At 35.8% G+C, this 23180-nt stretch overlaps 1 protein-coding gene across 2 annotated transcripts in view; it reads left to right on the top strand.

Annotated features, from left to right (window-relative positions):
• Nucleotides 1-218: 218 nt before the first annotated feature.
• AP4E1 (adaptor related protein complex 4 subunit epsilon 1) overlaps nucleotides 219-23180 on the top strand; it is a 64558-nt gene continuing 41596 nt past the window's right edge. For both annotated transcript variants that reach the window (XM_023255367.2, XM_023255366.2), the window contains exons 1-8: nucleotides 219-368; nucleotides 3191-3262; nucleotides 6253-6376; nucleotides 10814-10887; nucleotides 12143-12264; nucleotides 15660-15819; nucleotides 18511-18677; nucleotides 21930-22003. In XM_023255367.2, coding sequence (XP_023111135.1) covers nucleotides 219-368; nucleotides 3191-3262; nucleotides 6253-6376; nucleotides 10814-10887; nucleotides 12143-12264; nucleotides 15660-15819; nucleotides 18511-18677; nucleotides 21930-22003 — 943 coding nt within the window. The remainder of the gene's footprint in view (nucleotides 369-3190; nucleotides 3263-6252; nucleotides 6377-10813; nucleotides 10888-12142; nucleotides 12265-15659; nucleotides 15820-18510; nucleotides 18678-21929; nucleotides 22004-23180) is intronic.

The raw sequence follows: 23180 nt of genomic DNA, 5'->3' as shown, positions 1-23180 counted from the left end.
TCGAGCAAGTTGAGAGAGCCGCTTCTCCCAGCGGACTGTTGCGCCCTCCGGCGGCCTCAGTCGGGAACGACACTGTACTTGTCCATTCTGGACGCGAATAAAGATTTCTTTTTCAAACAAACAGGAAGTGTCTACGGAGGCCGGGCCGGAGGCTGGGCAGGGGCCGGGCATGAAGCCGGGCGGCAACCAGATCGCGGCTGGTGGCGGCGGCGGCGGCGATGAGCGACATAGTGGAGAAGACGCTGACGGCGCTGCCGGGACTCTTCTTGCAGAACCAGTCGGTTGGCGGGTCAGCGGGAGTCAAGGCGTCCTTCTCCTCGCGGCTGGGCAACCTCGTCCGCGGCATCACCGCGCTAACCTCCAAGCACGTACGTACTTGCCGGGCCGGGAGGTCAGGGGAGCCGGGGGAGGCCCCGGCACTGGGAGGCCCTACTCGGGCGGGAGCCCTCAGGGCTGGCCCTCCGGCGGGGCTTATGGACTGCTTGTGTCAGTCCGTCCCTGCGTCTGTCTAGAAGCGTGATTTGCCTTCCGGGACTGACAGCGGGGAGGCCGAGTTTCCACAGTGGATCCTCACACTGAGTCATTATTACCTGGAGCAGATCTCTTTAATCTTTGAGACTCCATGTGTTTCCCGAACGTTGAAGTGGAAAAGTACCAATACGTATTTCATAGGTTGTTTCGAGAATTAAATGAGACATCAAGCGAGTGAAAATACCGAGTACGATGGAAGTGTCAACATTATTTACCTTCTACAAAGTTTCTTTACAGGTTCTTTCCTCCAGTTATTTCAACTGCTGGACGTCACACTCGGGAACAGCCCCTGCCATCTGAACCGGTCGTTGAATATTTTGGGGGAGCTTGAGGTTCTTAGATTAGACCTACGGGGTGGGCAGAGAAAAAGCATAATTCTCTCTCAGTGTCAAATTTATTGTCTCAGCCTCAGTTGGGCTTTGAAAATGAGCAGTTATAATAGAAGGTATTAAGCTTCCACAGACTTTTGGTAGTCGAACGGATTGTGTTAGATACGGATTGCAAGTTTCAAGGAATTTATATATTTAAAAAAGATTGTGTATTATGCCGTAATTTGTTCAAAAGATATTTGTGGGAGAGGTTATGTGTTAGACATTGAGGAAAAAAAGTAAAACAGATTTTCTTTTCCCCAAGGAATTGATCATTCATTTGGGGCTTAAGATAAATAGAAATAAGGGGTGCCTGGGTGGCTCAGTTGGTTAAGCATCAGACAGCCTGGAGCCTGCTTGGGGTTCTCTCTCTCCCTCTCTCTGCCCCTCCCTCACCCTTGCGCACGCTTGTGTGCTTGCGCGTACGTGGTCTCTCTCTCTCAAAATAAATTTAAAAAATTTAAAAAAAGACAAGTATAAGCAATATACAATGACGTGTAAGTGCTGGGGGAGAGGAAATGACGAAGACAGAAAGATTTTCTTCAAAGCGCTCTGAGGGTTTAAAACATTCTGTTTAAACCGAACTAGATGATACTCTACTGGATGCTGTATTTCTGCTTCACATTCAGAAATCATTATTTATGGACTTATTATTGTTTTAACACTTTGTCTTTTACTAATTTCTGTGAGATTCTAAGTGAAATCTAAAGAAATATTTTTGGTCTTTTAAAAAATATTTTATTTTCTAAAGTTTATTTATTTATTTTGAAAGAGAGAGAGCACACGGGTGGGAGAGGGGAGAGAGAGAGAGGGAGAAAGAGAATCCCAAGCAGGCTCTGTGCTTTGCACGGAGCCTGACGTGGGGCTCGATTTCATGAACTAACTGAGATCATGACCTGAGGCAAAATCAAGAGTTGGACGCTTAACCAGCTGAGCCACCCAAGCACCCCTATTTTAGGTCTTAAATTGCAGTTTGAAACTGTTCATAAGCACTAAGGGCAAACTGAGTTAATCTCAAGCTTAAATTAATCTCTTAATGTGGCAGTACTTCACTAGTAGTTCTTGATTAACCATCTAATGGATATCTACTAATTCATTGTGTGATTTAAAGATAGTGGTGTATTAGCCAAAAATGGGGCTGATACTCAAGTGTGCTAAGGAGATGAAATACAGTGCAGACAGTAGAAATGATCACATTGGTGCATTTATTGTGTGTGAGAGAGAGATGGGAAGTGAGGGAAAGGATGTGAGGAATAAGGAGAAAAGAATAGGGAAGGATATTTTAGGGGAAAAAGACCAATTTCTGTTTCTGCCTTCTTACCCTGTTTCTCGATTCTATGAAGACTGACTTTTATTTATTTACTAAGAGTATTTATTTATTTATTTATTTTAAGCATATAATTTTTTCTTATTTTAGACAGAGAGTGAGTGAGCAGGGGAAAGAGGTAGAGGGAGAGAGAGAGAATCTTAAGCAGGCTCCAAGCTCAGCATGGAGCCTGACATGGGGCTTGATCCCATGACCCTGAGACCATGACCTGAGCTGAAATCAAGAGTTGGACACTCAACTGACTGAGTCACCCAGGTGCCCCAAGATTTTTAATTTTTAAGTTATCTCTACACTCAGCGTGGGGCTCGAACTCAGAACTCCAAGATCAAGAGTCGCATGCTCCACTGACTGAGCCACCCAGGCACCCCAAGACTTTTTACTTTTTTTTTTTTTTTTTTTAACATTTATTTATTTTTGAGACAGAGAGAGACAGAGCATGAACGGGGGGAGGGCCAGAGAGAGGGAGACACAGAATCTGAAGCAGGCTCCAGGCTCTGAGCTGTCAGCACAGAGCCTGATGCGGGGCTCGAACTCACGGACCATGAGATCGTGACCTGAGCGAAGTCGGACGCTCAACCGACTGAGCCACCCAGGCGCCCCAAGACTTTTTACTTTTAAAGGGAAGGCGTGAGAACCTTATCCTGGGCCAGTACATGAAAATCTTCTTTTATTCTTTCTCTCTAACTTTAATTAAAACCAAACCAAACCAAACTTTTTTTGCTAAACTGTCCTTAAGGAGACAGTAATTAAGTGAAGGAAAGAGAGATGGTGGATTATTCTTTCTAGGAATGATTCCAAGGTTTGGAGAAATGCCTGTAGGCAAATATTAAGCACATGTAATTGTACTTTAACATAATGTTTATTTTTTATTGCAAATATTATAAATTATATTTTTCCTTTAAAAAATATTGTTACAGTTTAAAAAGCCAGTTATTCATGTGTTTAAATACTTTCACTTTTTCAGGAGGAAGAGAAACTAATCCAGCAGGAACTGAGTAATCTGAAAGCAACTGTTTCTGCTCCTACTACAACACTGGTAAGTTTGCATAGTCGGTACCAGCACATTTTATATTTGAAACCTGGTCCACTGTGGACCCTATCGTGGCATCTCATTGGTAAGTTGCTAAAATGTAATTTATCATAGTCACAATCGGTTATGGGATGGTAGCAAGTCAGACATTAGCTTGAACTTTTTATTATTGACTGTCTGCACCTGAGTAAGACTTGCTTGACGGATGCCAGTTCAATGCCAACATGATGGTAATTACATAAATGTGGCAATACTCATGGACCCCAGTGCTGATCTTAATGTGTTAATATTGTACACTGAGAAAAGGTTACCATATATCATTTAAAGTAATGTTTTCAGTCCTTAGTTGGTATATTATAGATCTCTCATTTTACTATTATACATCTTGGAATGTAGGTGAACAAAGTAGAAAAATGGCTTTCTTGCTATGAAACAGTATATTGCATGATAGCTAAATCAGATTCCAGTCTTTTTTAAAACTTCAGTTCCATATGCTTTGATTTTTCAAACAGCATTCATTCAACAGCTAGTAATGAGTAGCCCCTATATTCAGGTCTCTGTCCCTACATAGTTAGATTAAGACCTAATAGGTTTTGTTTTGTTTTTTTTCTTTTAACTTTCATGTGGTTTCATATAATGAGATTTTTTCCAGGTAACATTATTCAGCAAATATTTAGTGAGTGCTTTCTGTGTGTAAGTCACTGTGGGAGTATCCTTCTCTTCTAATAAAAATATTGGGGTGATATTTTGCATGAACACATGATCACGTACATGAATAACACTTTAAAGTCTAAGAGAATATGGGGCGCCTGGGTGGCGCAGTCGGTTAAGTGTCCGACTTCAGCCAGGTCATGATCTCGCGGTCCGGGAGTTCGAGCCCTGCATCAGGCTCTGGGCTGATGGCTCAGAGCCTGGAGCCTGTTTCCGATTCTGTGTCTCCCTCTCTCTCTGCCCCTCCCCCGTTCATGCTCTGTCTCTCTCTGTCCCAAAAGTAAATAAACGTTGGAAAAAAAAAAATTAAAGTCTAAGAGAATGTACGTATTTCCTTTTATGATCATGGTAATATGTGGACAAATGAAACTCAAAGCACATTAATTTGATGTATTTATGTGTGTAAATGTATATATGTGGGTGTATAGATCTTTATGTGTATATATGTAAGAAGTCAGTGTGATTTTTATTCGTGATACTTGATAGAAATGTTAAGCAGGAACGGTTTCTCTCCTTTTACTTTGTTTGATTTCCATTTTCTGTAATTGGCACACCTGGTATGCACAGAAATAAGATAAATAGGTAGAAGTTAGGGAGCCAAACTTTTGAAGGAAGATTTTATAGTAATTATGGCCGTCCAGCTCTGGGCATGTTTTGTAGTCTGTCCCTGAGATGCTCTGTGTAGAGAAATTGTAAAAAAAAAAAAAAAAATTCTGTATTGAGGAATGGATTTTCTTCTCCAAAACTAAGAGAATAATAAGGTATGCAATACAACTTTAATTAAATAGAGCTCATGATGACCTTTGAAAGACTGAAATAAAATGTTACAAAACCAGGGATGATACTTAATGGATTAGATGGACACTTCCGCTCCTAATTGATGTGGAAGCCTTTGAAAGGAACTTACAGTATCTTTTAAGCTTATTTTTTCAGTGTTTAGTAGTCTTAATACACTAATAAATTTGACTTTTATTACTTAAACACAAGTGACCTGAATTAAATCTTATTCCCCAAGGATTTTCCTGTGGTTTCTTTTGAAACTCTTCATTAAAAATAAAATAAAATAAAGTAAAATAAAATAAAATAAAATAAAATAAAGCTCTTCATATTTAAATATATAAATACAATATTCATATATAAAATATGAATGAAATATTGAATATTAATGTCCTTACCTTAAAATATGTTACTGTTTTCTAAGTATTTTGTGATTTAATAACCTCGTAATATACCAACCCTAATAAGATAAATGGGTATTTACCTAATAAGATTTTTAGGTATTAAAATAGTCTGTGAGCTTATTTTGAAACACATTTTATTTCTATTTTTTATTTATGATTAAAATTTGCTATAAATATTGAGAATGCAAAAATTATTATAAAACAGCTTTTTAGCTTGTGTTGTAAATATTGAAAGACCCAGTTAAAAAATTAAATAATTAGAAATGCTATACCATTAATGATATCATACCCTTCAGTTCCTAGTTGAGAATTGTTTAGAAAGAATGCCTTTACGGGCGCCTGGGTGACTCAGTCGGTTGAGCGGCTGACTTCAGCTCAGGTCATGATCTCATGGTCCATGGGTTTGAGCCCCACATCAGACTCTGCTGACAGCTGGGAGTCTGGAGCCTGCTTCGGATTCTGTGTCTCCCTCTCTGTCTGTGCTTACCCCACTTGCTCTCTCTGTCTCTGTCTCTCTCTCTCTCCCTCTCTCAAAAAGTAAACAAACATTAAAAAAAGAAGAAAACAATGCCTGTAAAACAAACTGTTGCATATTATGTACAGCAAAATCATTCTGAAAAAGTTCAGGTGCAATTTGGTTTTCAAATATGAAAATTATTTTCTTTACAAATTAATTACCAACTTATGGGAATTTTATGGATGTCTTCATTTGACAAAGTGTATTAAAATGATGTGCTCTGTTCTAGAAGCCAGGTCATATTACTATGGGTGAAATTTTGTCTGAGGACCAGATGTCTCCCATTATAACTAAATTTTTCACAGGTACACCTAGAATTAGAAATAGATACAGTTGATTTATTGTTTGATGTTGCCACTAACAAAATGTTGAAATAATTTTACTAAAATCAGTACTGTTGGTAAGCTAAGTTTTGGAGCAACTTTTATTTATAAAGTTTGACTTCAGGTTATTAATTTATTATATATGTGTATGTTATTTCTTCAGTGCTAGGATTAAAGGATTCCTCTGTGAAATGATTGCAACATAATGAAAAAAACCCAAAACATTCTATTTGTTTATGCAGTTACTGGATATTTGCTTTTCAGAGAATGATGAAGGAGTGTATGGTGAGACTTATATATTGTGAAATGCTTGGATATGATGCTTCCTTTGGCTACATACATGCGATCAAGTTGGCACAACAAGGAAACCTTTTAGAAAAAAGAGTAGGTATGTATGTGTTTAAGATTTTAATACTAAATGTTCTTAAAGTTCCAGCTACTGTGTAAAATGAGTAATGGCAGGTATATAGTGTGTTTTTAGAACATTGCCTTGTAATTTCCAAAACTTTAGAAGGGAACACTTCAAAACCTTAAAGCCTATAAGTGAAATCAGTCTTACTGATTCTGTCCTGTTTTTGTGATAGATGAGCATCTATACTTGTCAAAATTCATTAAACTGTACACTTAAAATGGGCGAATTTTCTTCTGTGTAAATTATACCTCCACAAAGCTGATTTTAAAGTCTAACATCATCAGTTTAATGATCAGAAATGTTTCTTTATAGAATAAAAACTGAAATTGACTTGAATAATTTAAAAATATCCTGTTCTCAGTTTCACAAATGTTAGCTGTGAGGATTAGAGGTATCTTTTAAAAATGTTTGTCTCCTTAATCAACCTTTAGGGCTCTTAGGAAATATCCTTTAAATCTTTTATTCATGTAGGTTCAGCTGTGTATCAAAATTCAAGAAGGAAGCACTTTAGAGTCATATAGGAGTATAACATGTTCTGTATTCAAAGGAGTTGATGGTGTCATGTTGTCAAGGACCAGCATTCTTCACAAATATCTGTGCTATCAGATAATGGGATAGGAAAGGGAGATAGTTTGCTAAAGATTCTGAGACTGGCTGTACCCATTATTCTACTTACTGAAACTCACTTCACTCTCCTAGATTTATTGTATTCTTCCCTCCAAGGGAATGTCCTCTGTTGTCTCTCCCTTCTCATATTCCAAATCAAGTTTTAACTCTTTTTTTTAATCACTCTGGTGGCTTTTACCATCATCTTTGGGTGGTATCTTTTCATATATTAATGTCTTAGCTCTTGAACTAATTCTAAGATCCCCAAAGGCAGGGAAATTTTGAAAACAATAGTCAATATTAGGTGGTTGGTGCTGTAATTTTGTACGACTGTTGCTATATTGTGCTTCTTAGACTGGCATACCATTTTTTTTCATTTTCAATTTAATTTTATTATTAAAAATATATAAAGTTCAAAAGTTAAGACCTTATAAAAAGGTATAATCAAACAAGTCTCACTTTTAATTTCTAGTCCCTCTTACCCAGTTTGCTCCTTACTGCCATAAGTAACCATTTTCATTAGTTTGTAATTAATCTTTCCATTGTTTCTTCTTGCAAAACAAGCAAATGCATGGGAACACACTCATAAACTCTCTCTTACACAAATGATAACATGCTATATAGATTATTATACACCTTGTTTTGACATCTTCATACTCTTATACAGTTGCATAATTTTCATTGGATGGATGGATAGGCCATTATTTTTTTCAATCAGGTCCCTATTGGTGGACATGTGGGTTATTATTTTTTTTTCTCTTGTAAATAATGTTGCAGTGAATAACCTTGTACCTGTGTTATTCATAGTTCTGGAGGCTTATTTTAATAGAGACCTCAGAGTCATTTTTATTGAGATTCATGATCTTAGGGAAATATTTTATTGCCAAGTAGAGGAACTTATTCCTGCAGGTATCAGACATTTTTTATGTGTGCTAGTGAGTATAAGTTTTTTTTAAGATATCATTTAAACCTTCTATATGTCTTCACTGTGTTAGTATTGCCTTTTCAACTCTCCTGAGATTTCTAAGATTAGCTTTGGTGTTTCTCTGATGGAGATGCCTTCTTCTTTTTATTTACTTACTATTTTTTAATTTTTTTAATGTTTATTTTTGAGAGAGAGGGAGAGAGAGAGAGAGAGAGACAGAGCGTGAGTGGGGGGAGGGGCAGAGAGAGAGGGAGACATAGAATCCAAAGCAGACTCCAGACTCTGAGCTGTCAGCACAGAGCCTGATGCAGGACTCAAACCCACAGACCACGAGATCATGACCTGAGCTGAAGTCAGATGCTTTAGCTGATTGAGCCACCCAGGTGCCCCTATTATTATTTTTTAAGGTTTGTTTATTTATTTATTTATTTTATTTACTTTTAAATTTTATTTTATTTTTTAATTTACATCCAAGTTAGTTAGCATATAGTGCAACAATGGTTTCAGGAGTAGATTCTTTAATGCCCCTTACCCATTTAGCCCATCCCTCCTCCCACAACCCCACCAGTAACCCTCTGTTTGTTCTCCATAAGAGTCTCTTATATTTTGTCCCCCCCCCCGTTTTTATATTATTTTTGCTTCCCTTCCCTTCTGTTCATCTGTTTTGTATCTTAAAGTCCTCATATGAGTGAAGTCATACGATATTTGTCTTTCTCTGACTAATTTCACTTAGCATAATACCCTCTAGTTCCATCCACGTAGTTGTGAAATGTTTACTTATTTTTGAGGGAAAGAGAGAGGGAGGGGCAGAGAGAGAGAGAGGGAGAGAATCCTAAGAAGGCTCCATGCTGTCAGTGCAGAGCCTGACTCTGAGCTCGGACTCACAAACCATGAGAACATGACCTGAGCCAGAATCAAATGTTGGATGCTTAACTGAGAGAACCACTCAGGTGCCCCCACCTTATTATTTTTATATGTTGTTGAATATATAAATTTCAGCACCCATTAAGTTAGGCATTATGTTAGGTGCTTTATCTTTTTTTTAAAAATTTTTTTTTCAACGTTTATTTATTTTTGGGACAGAGAGAGACAAAGCATGAACGGGGGAGGGGCAGAGAGAGAGGGAGACACAGAATCAGAAACAGGCTTCAGGCTCTGAGCCATCAGCCCAGAGCCCGATGTGGGGCTCGAACTCACGGACCGCGAGATCGTGACCTGGCTGAAGTCGGACGCTCAACCGACTGCGCCACCCAGGCGCCCCTGTTAGGTGCTTTATCTTATGAGATAGGTGAAAACTGAAACTCAGAAAGGTTAAGTCACTTGTCCAAGGTCATATAGCTAGTAGATAGTGGAGCCAGAATGTAAACCCCAAATTTCTATGAATCAAAGCCTGTATTCTTACCCTATATGTCACTCTTTCATATCAAGCATGCTCCATAATCTAGTCATTATTCTTTGCTTTCTGGAACCTTTTCATTTTTTGAGTTCACTGAATATTTTTTTCCGTTTCCTGACTGTCACAATAGTTAGGATATTCTTTGTAACAGAATTAAGGTTTCCTTGATACGGTCTTTGAAATTACTCATCTTCTTATACCTTGATTTTGGTGACTTGGGTGTGGGTGATACCTTAGCTGATCATGAGTTTTCAGCAATCAGGTAAGAACTTTTTTCTTTAAATGCTTTCTAGGCTTTTCTCCTTTCTTGCCCCTGCTTAGTTGTTTTTTCTCTCTTGCCCTGCTCCTCTGACCTTTAGTGAAGATGTTGCTGTGTGGGTCATACCCTTTCTTCTTGGTTGTGACAGTAGGTAATTTCTTATAGTTTCCCATGATTCCCAGTAGACACAGACATGATGGGGACAGTTAGCATTAGAATCCCTAATGAAAGAGCCGAAAGAATTGAGAAGAATGAAACACAGTGAGGATGGGTGTCAGGGAATAGGGCCTCAGGATACACCATGGAGAGACAGGACAGCATAGGGATTAAAATATGAACTAACTCCTGGCTGGGTTTGAGTGCTGGCTTCACCATGTAATAGCTATAGACTGTGGTCATTTACCCTTTTTTGTCCTTATTCTTTTTGGGATAATTATACCTACTTCATACAGTTGTGAGGATTGAATGAGGTAAGGCTTGTAATATACTGATCCACAGTAACTGTCTAACAAATGTTCTCAATCTGAAGAGTGACAAGAAAATGACATGGAGTAGCTAGATTCCATATACATGGCATTTGTCATAGTATTAATGTATTTCCTCAACCCTAAGATGTACTTTTTTATGTTTTAATATTATTGAAATAAAAATGCTTATTTAAATCAAGTACACTTAATGTGGTAGACAGTGTTTCTTTCCTCAACAACTGTTATTCCTTCAATAGTGTATCTCCAAATGAGAAAATAGATACTGTGTATGGCTTAATATGTGATTTACATCATACGGGTTGGTATTAGGTAGCTCATTCAATAATAAGAAATAGCCAGTAACTCACTAGTAACTATAGTAACTATTTTTATATAGTTATCTTTGGCTGTAAGATAGAAAATGTAATGTTTTAATTGATTGTGTAGAGATATGCACAGAAGATAGAAGGCATATATTTCTAATGTCATTTATAAGACTTTAAGTTGGTACATATAGCCTCTTTTCCATTTTGGTGACAATCCTGTGAAATACAGAATTCTGAAAGATTTCAGGATAAAAAACATCTGAAATCTTCCTGAAGTTTTTGAACTTCATATTTTCCAATCTGTTTTTATAGTTACCTGTAGTTGTTATCTTTGACACTTAAATTTTGGAATATATTATTGCTTTGTTTAACTTTTCCTGGGAAAAGTCATTTTTGGCAGGTAATAATGAGACTTTTCCCCTCAAATTTTATAGGTTATTTGGCTGTTTCTTTATTTCTACATGAAAGTCATGAGCTGTTGCTTCTCCTTGTGAATACAGTTGTAAAGGTACTGTACTATATGTTGGTTAGTATGAAGTCTTAAGTTAGTCCTGCGGGCTTCTGACATTTCACCTCTATCATATTGAATTAGATATTTTTGGAAGAAGCCAGGCTTACAGAATGGGCTTAGAAAGATCTTTTAGATCAGTTTCTGAGTTTGTAAAATGAAGTTTATAATAGAACTTAGCCAAGTTGTAAGGGTTAAATGGAACACTGTTAAAGTAGTAAGTAGTTGCTCCTGCCGCTCGCTCTTATTATTGTTTCATTTAAAAGCAGATCTCCAGGGGCACCTGGGTGGCTCAGTGGATTAAGCATCTGACTCTTGATCTCAACTCAGGTCTTGATCTCAGGATTGTTGAGATCAGAGTTGAAGCCCCGTGTTGGGCTCCACACTAGGCGTGGCGCCTAGTTAAAAAAAAAGCAAGACAGCAATCATGCAGCTCTGCAGACCTTTAGTCAGATCCACTTTTCTGACTGTCTTTTTCTTCAGGATCTCTTCTAAAAGGATATAGATATAAACTGAATAATTGAAGTCTTTCAAATTCTAAAAGTCATTTTTAAGGAGAATAGAGTATAATTGGGTAACTGAAATTTATAGATAATAAAAATACAGTGTAATCCACACAGTGTTTTTTCCTGTTAAACTTTGGATCAAAATTAGTAATGAAATGTAATCAAACTGTTGAGCTCTTCCATGTTTTTCTGGATGTATGACTCTGTGTATGTGAATGTGTATAGGGTACTTTCTGAATTTTAAGTTACATACTCTTTTAAGGTTACTAGTAGCTTAAATTTTTCAGGATTTTCCAAAATAAATTTATGTTTCCAAAATAAATCTGTTTGAATGATTTATAAACTTTGTGCATATAGAAGTATATAAACACACGCATTGTATACAATCTAGAATTACTTCCTTTTAAACATCTACTCAATTAACAAGAAAAAAATTCAAAGATTGGTTTTGTTATTAGTTTAGAAAAGTTTTAAACGCTGTAGTAAAGGAGACTACTATGGGTCAGTGTCAGAACAGAAATACAGTTTCCTTTTGGATCAGTTGCTTTTTGGCTATATGTATCTTAATTGACTCTATTAAGGGAAATGAAACAGTAGGATATTCCTACACAATATGAGGTAAACCTGAATGTACAAATTGATTATAAAGTTAGTAGAAAACCATAAAGTATGTAGGGCCATTGCAGTATTGAACTCAACCTAGTTTCAAAATGTGCACTGAATGTTTGTTTGCTCACTGATTATGTCAGGACTTACAGAGCACTAACCTGGTAGAAGTATGCATGGCACTTACTGTCGTCAGCCAGATATTCCCTCGAGAAATGATTCCAGCTGTTCTTCCATTAATTGAAGATAAACTTCAACATTCTAAGTAAGTAAATTCTTTTTGGGTATGTGTCTATACTATATATTTCAAAATAAAAATTTATACTAAAAAACTTATTCTAACTTTAACTTAATGCTGCCAGGGTAGAGGATAGACTTCGACTGCCTGATACAATGCAGAAATCTCTGATAGCATTGTCCCTTATTTTATGTGGGTTTGGGAAAATGTTAGGCAGCTTTCTAAAGTTAAACCAAGAGGCAGTGAGGTTTGGTGTCAGGAATCTGTGGCTTTCCTCCCAGTTCTACCACTAACCAGTAGTGGTCCTGTTTTTCCTTTGACTATGTGGGATTGGTTGAAACATGTTAGTTTTCACAAAGTTGTTTTGAGGATAAAGTGGAATAATGGAAAAAAATTGGCAGTGAGTGGTTCAAGTGCTGTGAATGCAGAGCTTCAGTGTACGGGGGATGCTTTGATGGCAAAACTGTAACATTCAGATTCTGTTTCATAGCAAAATATATCCAAATAAACCTTAACTTGTAGTATTTTGCTAATCTTACCTTGTAAGATTCCTTAACTTGTTCCTTATCAGCTTGAATTTTTTTTTCCTTCAAGATTTTATTTTAATTCAAGTTAGTTAACATGTAGTGTAGTATTGGTTTCAGAAGTAGAACTCAGTGATTAATCACTTACATATAACACCCGGTGCTCATCACAAGTGCCCTCCTTAGTACCCGTTACCCATTTAATACCCAGCACCCTTTAGCCCATCTCCCTACCGACCTTCCTTCCAGCATCCCTCAGTTTGAGCTTGACTTACCTTTTCACTAATTATTTTGTTTTATTGTGTTTTTTGTTTTTGTTTTTGTTTTTGTTTTTGTTTTTGACAAGCCCCTTAACTTTATAACCTTTAGAACTAGGAACAGTTTGCAATCATTTTCTTTTTTCTTTTCTTTTTTCTTTTCTTTTCTTTTCTTTTGTTTTTTTCTATTTCTTTCTGTTTTTTTTTTTGTATTACAATATTTTAGTTATACTTATATTCTTTTTTTTTTTAATTAAAATTTTTTTAGTGTTTATTTTTGAGAGGGTGGGGTGGAGCTGAGAGAGAGGGAGTCAGAATCCAAAGCAGTCTCTGCACTGTCAGCACAAAGCCTGACATGGGGCTCAAACCCATGAACCGTGAGATCATGACCTGTGCCAAAGTTGGATGCTCAACCAACTGAGCTACCCAGGTACCCCAATATACATACATTCTTAATAAAAATATTTTGTTGCTCATAACAACATTTCTTTATTTTATATGTTTTTTTAAGCTAGTAATTTTAGTGTTCTAAGATTAAAAAATGTTGTCTTATGGTTTGTATTCTTTAAGAAATTTTGGACCATGAAACTTCTGGCTAAAATGATAGCTTTTACTAAGAATTATGGAATAACTTCATAAGTTTTTCATAGTTGTTTTAATGCTTTGTTTATGTCAAATCTGTCTTCAGAACAAATGATGGATGTAAGCGATTAATTATTGGAAATAAAATACTAGTTTTTCTTAGATAATTACAGGTTGATCTGATGATAGCAGAGCATTATTTTTGTGTAATTTTTCCATACCCACACTGTTTTGTGATAACGGTACTTACTGATCCTTTGTTTGAAATCCTTCTGAGAACTGAATTTTTTCCTTATTGCTTTCCATGTGCTCTAATTTGAAATATCGGTATCTCCTGTCTTCTACCAGTTAGACTTTTTGAAATTCTGCTTCTGTAGTTATGGCCATAACTAACTCCATGCAGAAAAATATGGGTCAGAGCTATAGGTATGCTAGTGGATGTCACGAAGATGTGGCTTGGACTTCACTTTTGAGTTTCACCAAGCCAGACCTAGAGCCCCAATCTAGGTCTCTTGATGTCTTTTGTTAGTACCACCACATAGGGCCAGGCCTAGGGATTCCTGAGCCTGTTCAGTATTTGTATTCTTTTATCTCACCTCATTTACCTACTCTCTCAGAACTGATATTGGTTAACACTCAATAGCAATATATTGAGATGTAGTTTACAGTCACCATAGTATTAATACTACTGGCAAATCTGTTGTTAACCTACTTTTTCTTTCCATATCAAAATAATTTTCCATCATGGCATAGTTTGCCTAGGAAAGTAGTGAGTTGCTTGTTAATGGAATTTAGCAGAAGCTGGAGGACATTTTTTAGGAATCTTAGAAAAGATACTCTTTTTTTTTTTTTTTTAAAGTTTATTTATTTATTCTGAGAAAGCCAGAGAGAACACAAGTCAGGGAGGGGCAGAGAGAGAGGGAGACAGAGTCCCAAGCAGTCTCTGTATTGTCAGCATGGAGCCTGATGCGGGGCTCAAATTCACAAAACCATATCATGACCTGAGCCAAAACCAAGAGTCGGATGCTTAACCTACTAAGCCACCCAGGCGTCCCATAGAAAGTATTCTTGATTGGAACACAGAAGATTGCATTGAGTAATCTCAGTTTGGAGATTCTGTGATTTTAGGTAAAAGAAATATATATTAAGGAACCCTAAAGTAAATACTTCAGTTTTGTGACATTTGCTGCTGTTATGAACACTGCCAGCATAGCCTGCCTGCAAATATATTTAGAAATAGGCGTGAGAATTAACAAGGAAATGTACTAACTTGGAAATTACATTATGAACATAAGATAGTGACTTGTTATTTTGCTTCTTGTGTGCTAGACATTATCTGTTAAAAATTAAGTGTAAGACTAGCATATACTTTCCTCTTTGTTGTAATGACATTTCTGAAACATGAGCTGGAAAAGGGGAGGAGTGACATTTTTAATGTGCGTCTTCCTATTGCCCTGGCTCCCTAAAGTATTTCAAGTATGCTTGCCCATGGTACAAAAGAAGAAATCTTTAAAGGTATAATGTTAATGAGATTTTATTAATTTTTAAATAAAATAATAAATATTAATAAAATAATAAAATAAAATAATGTTATAATAAAATATAATAATACATATTAATTTATTGATATCAACATTGATAAATATACTGTATAATATTACTAGCCAGAGTTACTTCTTACAGATTTGAACTGTTGATTCTTTTCCCAATTTCTAGAGAGATGGCTTTCAAAAATGGAATTAGGGAAGTAAGGAATTTATTTATCTTTCTTGTTTGTTCTGGTTTCAAAACTAATATTTGCTTGTTACCAAAAATTCTGTACCTAAAGAAATATATAATATGAGCAGTTAAAATCTTTTGAGGTCTTACCTCCGAGAGATAACTACTTTTTGTAGTTTGATGGATTAGAATATAGAAATTAACAATAAGTGTGTAATTCTTTCTTTCTTTTTGTATTAAGGTAATAGCTGATATTGTGAAATCATCTTGTGTACAATATTTTCAAACTAAATGCCTGTGGATTCAGACAGTTTGTTTAGATTTTATTTTTTCTCTTTAGGGAGATTATACGAAGAAAAGCTGTTCTGGCATTATATAAATTCCATCTCATTGCTCCTAATCAAGTACAGCATATCCATATTAAGTTTCGGAAAGCACTTTGTGACAGAGATGTTGGGGTCATGGCTGCTTCTTTGCACATATACTTTAGGATGATTAAGGTAAGTTGGAAATTTCAGGAAGTACTGAGTAGTTGCCATTAGAAAAATGTAATTATGGAATAAAAAGAACTCACATTTTTCAGTAAAATTCTTAATGAACATGTCAAGTTTTTATTATTGACTTTTTAATAGTAATTTTTATAAGTTGTTGATAGCATGAGTTGTAGGCACATTACAGAATTAGTCTTTTTTTTTAAATGCCTAAGTTTTTTGTGTTACTAAAGATGCATGGAAAAATGGTAGCTATGGAAGGTGATTGAAATTTGCAGATTTGTGGTTTTTAAAAAAAAATTTTTTTTATTAGTTTTCTTTATTTTTGAGAGGCAGAGTGAGACAGAGCACGCGTGAGGGAGGGGCAGAGAGGGAGGAAGACACAGAATTGGAGGCAGGCTCCAGGCTCTGAGCTGTCAGCATAGAGCCCGACGTGGGGCCTGAACTCATGAACCATGAGATCATGACTTGAGCCGAAGTCGGACGCTCAACCGACTGAGCCACCCAGGTGCCCCCAGATTTGTGCTTTTTAAACAGTGACTTTTATACGACTTCATAAGATGCATAAGAGCTTATTGAAATGAGGAGAGCTGGTGGAGGGTGTGTAAACTATAGATTATGTTGCTGACTCCTTAAATTGATACTGTGTCAGATGAAGAAGGAAGGTCGAATGGTATGGTAACATTTTCTAAATGGTGATATGAGTTTATACTAATTCAGCCCCAGTGCATTGCCTGAAACCCTTTGTATTCCATGTGAGATATTCCATGATGAGTACTGTAAAACAAAATGGAATATGTCACTGAATTAAATTTACAGTTACAGAACTGAAAGTTGTGTTCATTTTTATTCATTATGCTCCAAAATAGATTTGGTATAAATAGATACTTGATATTAAATCTTGTTTTTCCTCTAACGTTTACTAAACTTTGAAAGAGCTATTATTTCCCTTCCAAAAATGTGTCGTTGATAGTGAAATAAAAATTACGATGAGGAATCTAATGTTTATTCTGAGGAATATGTATTTAAATTCCCCAGTCCAAGAGATTAGTCAGATAGATAATCAAAACACACTCATTCGGAACACAGGTATGTTTAAATACAATAGGGTTAATTAATTTTTAAAAGGCAGATGCACTGATTTTGGGAGGTTTGAATAGACTTGACTGTGCCCTGTGCTCTTCCACCCAGAACACATTTATTTATTATTGTTATTATTTAATGTTTGTTTATTTGAGAGAGACAGAGAAAGTGCATGTGGGAGAGGGGCAGAGAGAGAGAGAGGGAGAGAAAGAATCCCTCTGCACTGACAGTGCAGCGTGACACAGGACTCGATCTCACAAACCATGAGATCATGACCTGAACCAAAATCAGGAGTCCCACACTTAACCAACGGCGCCACCGAGGCGCCCCTATTTTTGGTCTTAAATTGCAGTTTGAAACTGTTCATAAGCACTAAGGGCAAACTGAGTTAATCTCAAACTTAAGTTAATCTCTTAATGTGGCAGTACTTCACTAGTAGTTCTTGATTAACCACCTAATGGACATCTGCTAATTCAATGTGTGACTTAAAGATAGTGTTATATTAGCCAAAAATGGGGTCAATGTTCAAATGTGCTAAGGAGATGAAGTACAGTGGAGACAGTATAAATGATCACATTGATGTATTTATTGTGTGTATGAGAGAGAGAGAGAGAGAGAGAGAGAGGGAGAGGGGAAGTGAGGGAAAGGATGTGAGAAATAAGGAGAATAGAATAGGAAAGAATATAGTTTAAGGGAAAAAAACTGATTTCAGTTTTTGCCTTCTTACCCTATTTCTCTATATTATGAAGACTTTTTAAAAACTATTTTATTTATTAATTTTTTAAGACTTTTATTTATTTTTAAAAAAAGATACATTTTTATATTTTAAAAAAAGGTATATATTTTTTCTTTTAGAGAGAGAGAGAGTGAGTGAGCAGGGAAGAGGGGCAGAGGGAGAGAGAGAGAATCCCCAGCAGGCTCCATCCCCAGCAGTCCATCCCCAGGCTGACATGGGGCTTGATCCCACGACCCTGAGATCATGACCTGAGCTGAAATCAAGAGTTGGATGCTTAACTGACTGAGCCACCCAGGCGCCCTTTTTTTCACTTTTTGATTTAATTGCTGGTATTGGCTAACAAAAGTTCAATATAAGATATAATTATAAGAACTTATGAAATGTGATTAAGACTCTGTGTGGAGACAAGTAGTGAATGGTGGAAGCCTTTTGGGGGATGATTCAGCTTTGGATCAGATAGAGTAGTTTCATCATGGAAGACATTAAACACATTAGAGTATGGTTTTATTTTTATTAAAAAAATTTTTTTAAATATTTTTATTTATTTTGAGAGAGAGAGATTGAGCGCGAGCTGGGGAGGGGCAGAGAGAGTGGGAGACACAGAATCCAAAGCAGGCCCCAGGCTCTGAGCTGTCAGCACAGAGCCTGACATGGGACTTGAACTCGTGAACCACGAGATCATGACCTGAGCTGAAGTTGGATGCTTAACCATTGAGCCACCCAGGTGCCCCTAGAGTACTGTTTTATTAAATGTGAACATGCAGCTTCTAAGTTAACATGCCCTAAGTTAGATTTTGTATGGCATTTAAACCAGGTCTATTTTATATTTGATAAGAGATTATTATTAATAGAAAGTTTTTTGTTTTGTTTTTTGGGTATAGGAGAATTCATCTGGATATAAAGACTTGACGGGGAGTTTTGTAACAATTTTGAAGCAAGTAGTTGGAGGAAAGCTCCCAGTAGATTTCAATTACCATAGTGTACCAGCACCATGGTTACAAATCCAGCTCTTGAGAATACTAGGACTTCTAGGAAAAGACGATCAAAGGTAAACTATTCTAAGCAAACTTGATACCCTGATAGCCTGTCACCTAGAAGTTTCATAAGTCAGATTCTCCCAATGTTTAATTGGCTTAATAATGGTAAATAAATCACTGTAAGAAGTATATAATAGGTTGCTGGGATAATCCTGGCTCTCTGCTTCTCTAATCCTGCTCATAGGGAAAGGTACCTCTGAAGCTCCATATCTTTCCTGAAGCCTTCTTAAACATTCTAGTTCAGGGATTTGGAAACTTTCTTTACTGTAAAGGGCCAGATAATAAATATTTGATGGTTTGTGGGCTGTATGTTGTCTGTTGAAGCCCGCTGTTGTATAACTTAAAAGCAATCATAGATAATACGTAAGGAATGAGCACTACTGTATTCCAGAAAAACTTTTTATGGACATTAAAACTTGAATTTCATATAATCTTTATGTATCATGAGATATTATTCTTTTTATTTTTTTCCTCATTTAAAAATGTAAGAACCATTCTTAGCCTGTAGCCATACAAATACAAACATCCAGCCAGGATAGTCCTGGAGACAGTAGTTTGCTGACTCTTCCTCTAGTTGGATGTGAGTGTTTCATTTAATTCATTTGTCTGAATTACTTTTTTAGCCAATACTTTATATTAAAATTTTTATGGTGTCTTTTCAATTATGCATATTGTTTGTAACTTTTTATTTTCTCATAGGTTTTCTTTTTTTTTTTAATGTTTATTTTTTGAAAGAGAGAGAGAGTACGAGTGGGGGAGAGGCAGAGAGAGAGAGGGAGACACAGAACCCAAAGAAGGCTCCAGGCTCTGAGCTGTCAGCACAGAACCTGACACAGGGCTTGAACTTATGAACAATGAGATCATGACCTGAGCTGAAGTCAGACGCTTAACTGACTGAGTCACCCAGGTGCCCTTATTTTGTCATAGTTTTTCAGACTTACCAGAAAGTTCCAACAACAGATCAAGAAGCTTCCTTATACCTTTTACCTAGAGTCATCAATTATTTTCATATGTCTTATCATTCTTTCTCTTTCTATATATATGTGCATGTGTGCACACATATTAAATTTTTTTTTTCCTGAACCATTCAAGGACAAGTCTTTTAGTTCCCTTGAGAGCAAGTACCATGGCTGGAGTCCTTGATGTGTTTCTGTCTTAAGAAAATATTTGCTAGTCAGTGTTCTGACTTTATAAGATCTGGTTTTCCTTTATGCAGTACAGTACCTTCTAATTCTTTAGCCTAGCTTTACAAAGGGATTGTATTCTAGGCTGTTGCTCCTAGTAATGCCTTGTCAGTGTCATGCCAGTGTCCATCTGCCTATGAGCTCCTGGTGAGAGCTAGCTGGACTGTATCACTCTTGATATTGCTATGTCATTTTTTCTGTGTTTCTGACTCTAAATTCCTAGGTCAAAAAACTGGAGGTGATGGGAGTAGATACACACGTTAGAAATGTTTGCTGTAATTTTATTTTATGTAATCCAGCCTATCCTACGGCATAGCTCTAGTTGGGAGTCCACTGGAATTCTGTTTTAAAATCACGAATTTCATAGTAGTGCATTCAGACTTCACTAGTCTAAAAAGGTCTGTTGACAATATATTGTCATGAAGTAACTTTGGAGGCTTTTAGTGTATTTACTAAATTCATTAACTCATTATCTTCCTTCTTTCCTTTATAAATGAATTTGGGGAATACATACAAAGTTACAAAGAACGTACAAAGAGAGAGCTTACCTCCAGAGAGCTCAGTTGAATAGAATTAGGCTCAAGAAAATGAACAAAGAGTTAAACTCTTTTATGATGTTATGGAACATTAGAATATTTTTTCCTTTGTTGTCCCAACTCTGAGATTTTATGTTAACACAAATCTTGTAGTTCTTAAGACATGATTAGTCCAGTTTAGCAAAGTAAAAATGGTATTTTATAGTAGGATTCTAATGTATTTAATTGAAAGAGTTAATTTAGTGGAAAAGTCTTCTTATATTTATGTTCTTTTATATCGCTTGTTTAGATATTTTCTTTTGTTTTATAGCAGTCTTCTTCTTAGGTTATTCCTGTTTGGCTTGATCATGTCTGCACATGTTTCTATATTTCTATGTGGTTAATTATGACTCTTATGCCAGACATCAGCTTTTAAAATTGAGAAACTAGACTGTAATCTAGCTGTCGTATTACCAAATTTGGGGGGTGAATTGTAATGTCTGCTATGTGGTATTGTCTGGAAAAAGTGCTTACACAATAAAATGAGGGATTTTAGAATATGGTTCTGGATTTCACAGAATAGTTACACTTCAGTCAAGACAGAATAAAAGTCCATCCACTTCAAATTAAATTTTTATAGCTGCATATTTAGAAAAACATTTTCTGACAAAGATGTAACATACATCATATGTCATTTGTATGGCCCCAGGTTATTTTGATCTTTTTGTTTATTTTACAGTGTAGTTTCTCTGCAAGACTACTGTGTGTATTCTGTGTTGATGGTAGTTTTTTTTCTATTGGTGCTTTTTGAATTTGTAAAACAGAGACAAATGCTGGTTGAGAAGTCATCGTTTCACACTAGCCTCTTGCAGAGAACTTTTCTAGATTTTGAGATAGAGTGCTCTACAAAGCACTATATTTTCCCTTTCTTTCTTTCTTTCTTTCTTTCTGTCTGTCTGTCTGTTTGTCTTTCTTCACTGCGTTTTCTTACAGTATCTACCTCAACCCAGTTACCAGAACTGTAATCAGTGACCATAAAGACATAGGAGTGGTATAAACCTGTTTCACAAAATACAATTTCTTTATAGTTAACATAAATGAAAGTTAAACTTTTTCCCCAGAAAACCTAGTGCTGCTCAAAGAAAGACTAGTATTTGAATACTTTAAAAAAACTATTTGGTTAAAATACTGTCTGGAATAATCTGGATGTGGGAGATATTACTATAATAACTTGAAACAGGCAGAAATATTTTATTGCAAATAAAATTATGAAAGGTAGTATGTTCAAACAAAAACCTGATTTGTACACTAGGTACAGGTAAAGAGCTGGTTGACTTACGTATATCTCTCCATTGACTAGTCATCTTTGATAAAACAGGAAATTAAACTCATGAAAAAGAGCAAATGGAATCTTGAAGAAGTGAAATTTCCATAACTTCATAAAATAAATTTTTTTCACTTCTTTTCTGTAGATCCTCAGTTTTAAAGAGAGAGAAGTTTGAAAAACTGTTTTATTGAGTTATAATACTATAATTCTACTGCAAATAAAATATCTTTTAAACAGGACAAGTGAATTAATGTATGATGTTCTTGATGAATCCTTACGAAGAGCCGAGTTAAATCACAATGTCACATATGGTAGGTAACATATATAAATGCTATTCGAAAAAATTACAGTGTTTTTTAGCATCATAGCAAAATGTGTGTTAGAATCTATAAATTCCAATAGAATCTTATATGTTAAATTTTAAGGTGGTTCTCTGGGTTATTCTTTTTCAGTGCAGGCATTAGATAACTAATAGAAATAATGGCAGTATTTTAAATGTTGATCTAAATTCATTATTAAAATTATCTCTTTTTAAAATATTCTTTAAGAGAAATTATCTTTATATTGAAAATATTCATTAAGCATCTAATTGACTGTGAAGATAACCTATATAAGTAATACAGCTGTGAATAAAATAGTTATAATTGATTATATTATCATTGATCTCACAGATAGATAGATCATACATGGAAAGGGACAGATGGAGTAAATGTTACAAAGAAGAGTTACTCCTTTGTATGGGAAAATATAGCAGCTAGTCTTAGATGAGAGGGAGAACAAGGAAGGTTTTATTGACATTTAGGAAGAGAACTGAAGGAAGGATAAGATATAGACAAAAACATATAGGATATATATATGGAATAACAGTATACTGTTCTGTGAGGAGACAGTAGTCATATGTTACATACAATTTTAAAAAGTAATTTAGTGATAGGAGATGAGTAATTTGGGGGAGAGGGTAGAGGACTGAGAAAAGTAACCAAAAAACTTTCAATCTTAATAGAGGGAGGAACTATTGGTTCTTTATTGATTAGTTTGAAAAAGCTCAGTAAAGAAATTGAGGTATTTGGAAATATTCAGAAGCAAAGTAAAACAGTTTGAATTTTGCATGCTATAGAGAAAAATAGAAGAAGCATTGAGAGATTAACTCAAATGAGAAGTTATTTCTTTTTCTGGTAAAATACTGTGAAGTAGGGTTTGAAGACCATCCTGTTTTTTCAGACAGTGGTAAATGGTGAATCTTTAAGAACAATGATTGTAGAAATGTGGGATGGACTAGAGGGCAGAAATTATACTAGTTTAACTGTAAGAAAAGTGTTTGACAAAGATGGAGTTAGGAATAAGGAGAAAGAATTGCATGTATGAGACTCATACAGGATTGATAATGCACATGACAGTGAATTGAGATGGTAAATTTTGGAAGATAGATTTATGTTTTGCATGGAAAAATGGTAATTAAGACGTTGAAAGTGGTTTATTCATTTGTTC

This window comes from Felis catus, chromosome B3 (assembly GCF_018350175.1).
Source record: "Felis catus isolate Fca126 chromosome B3, F.catus_Fca126_mat1.0, whole genome shotgun sequence".
NCBI lineage: Eukaryota > Metazoa > Chordata > Mammalia > Carnivora > Felidae > Felis > Felis catus.
Note: the sequence above shows the minus strand (reverse complement) of the source record. Positions and strands in the feature narration are given on the sequence as shown.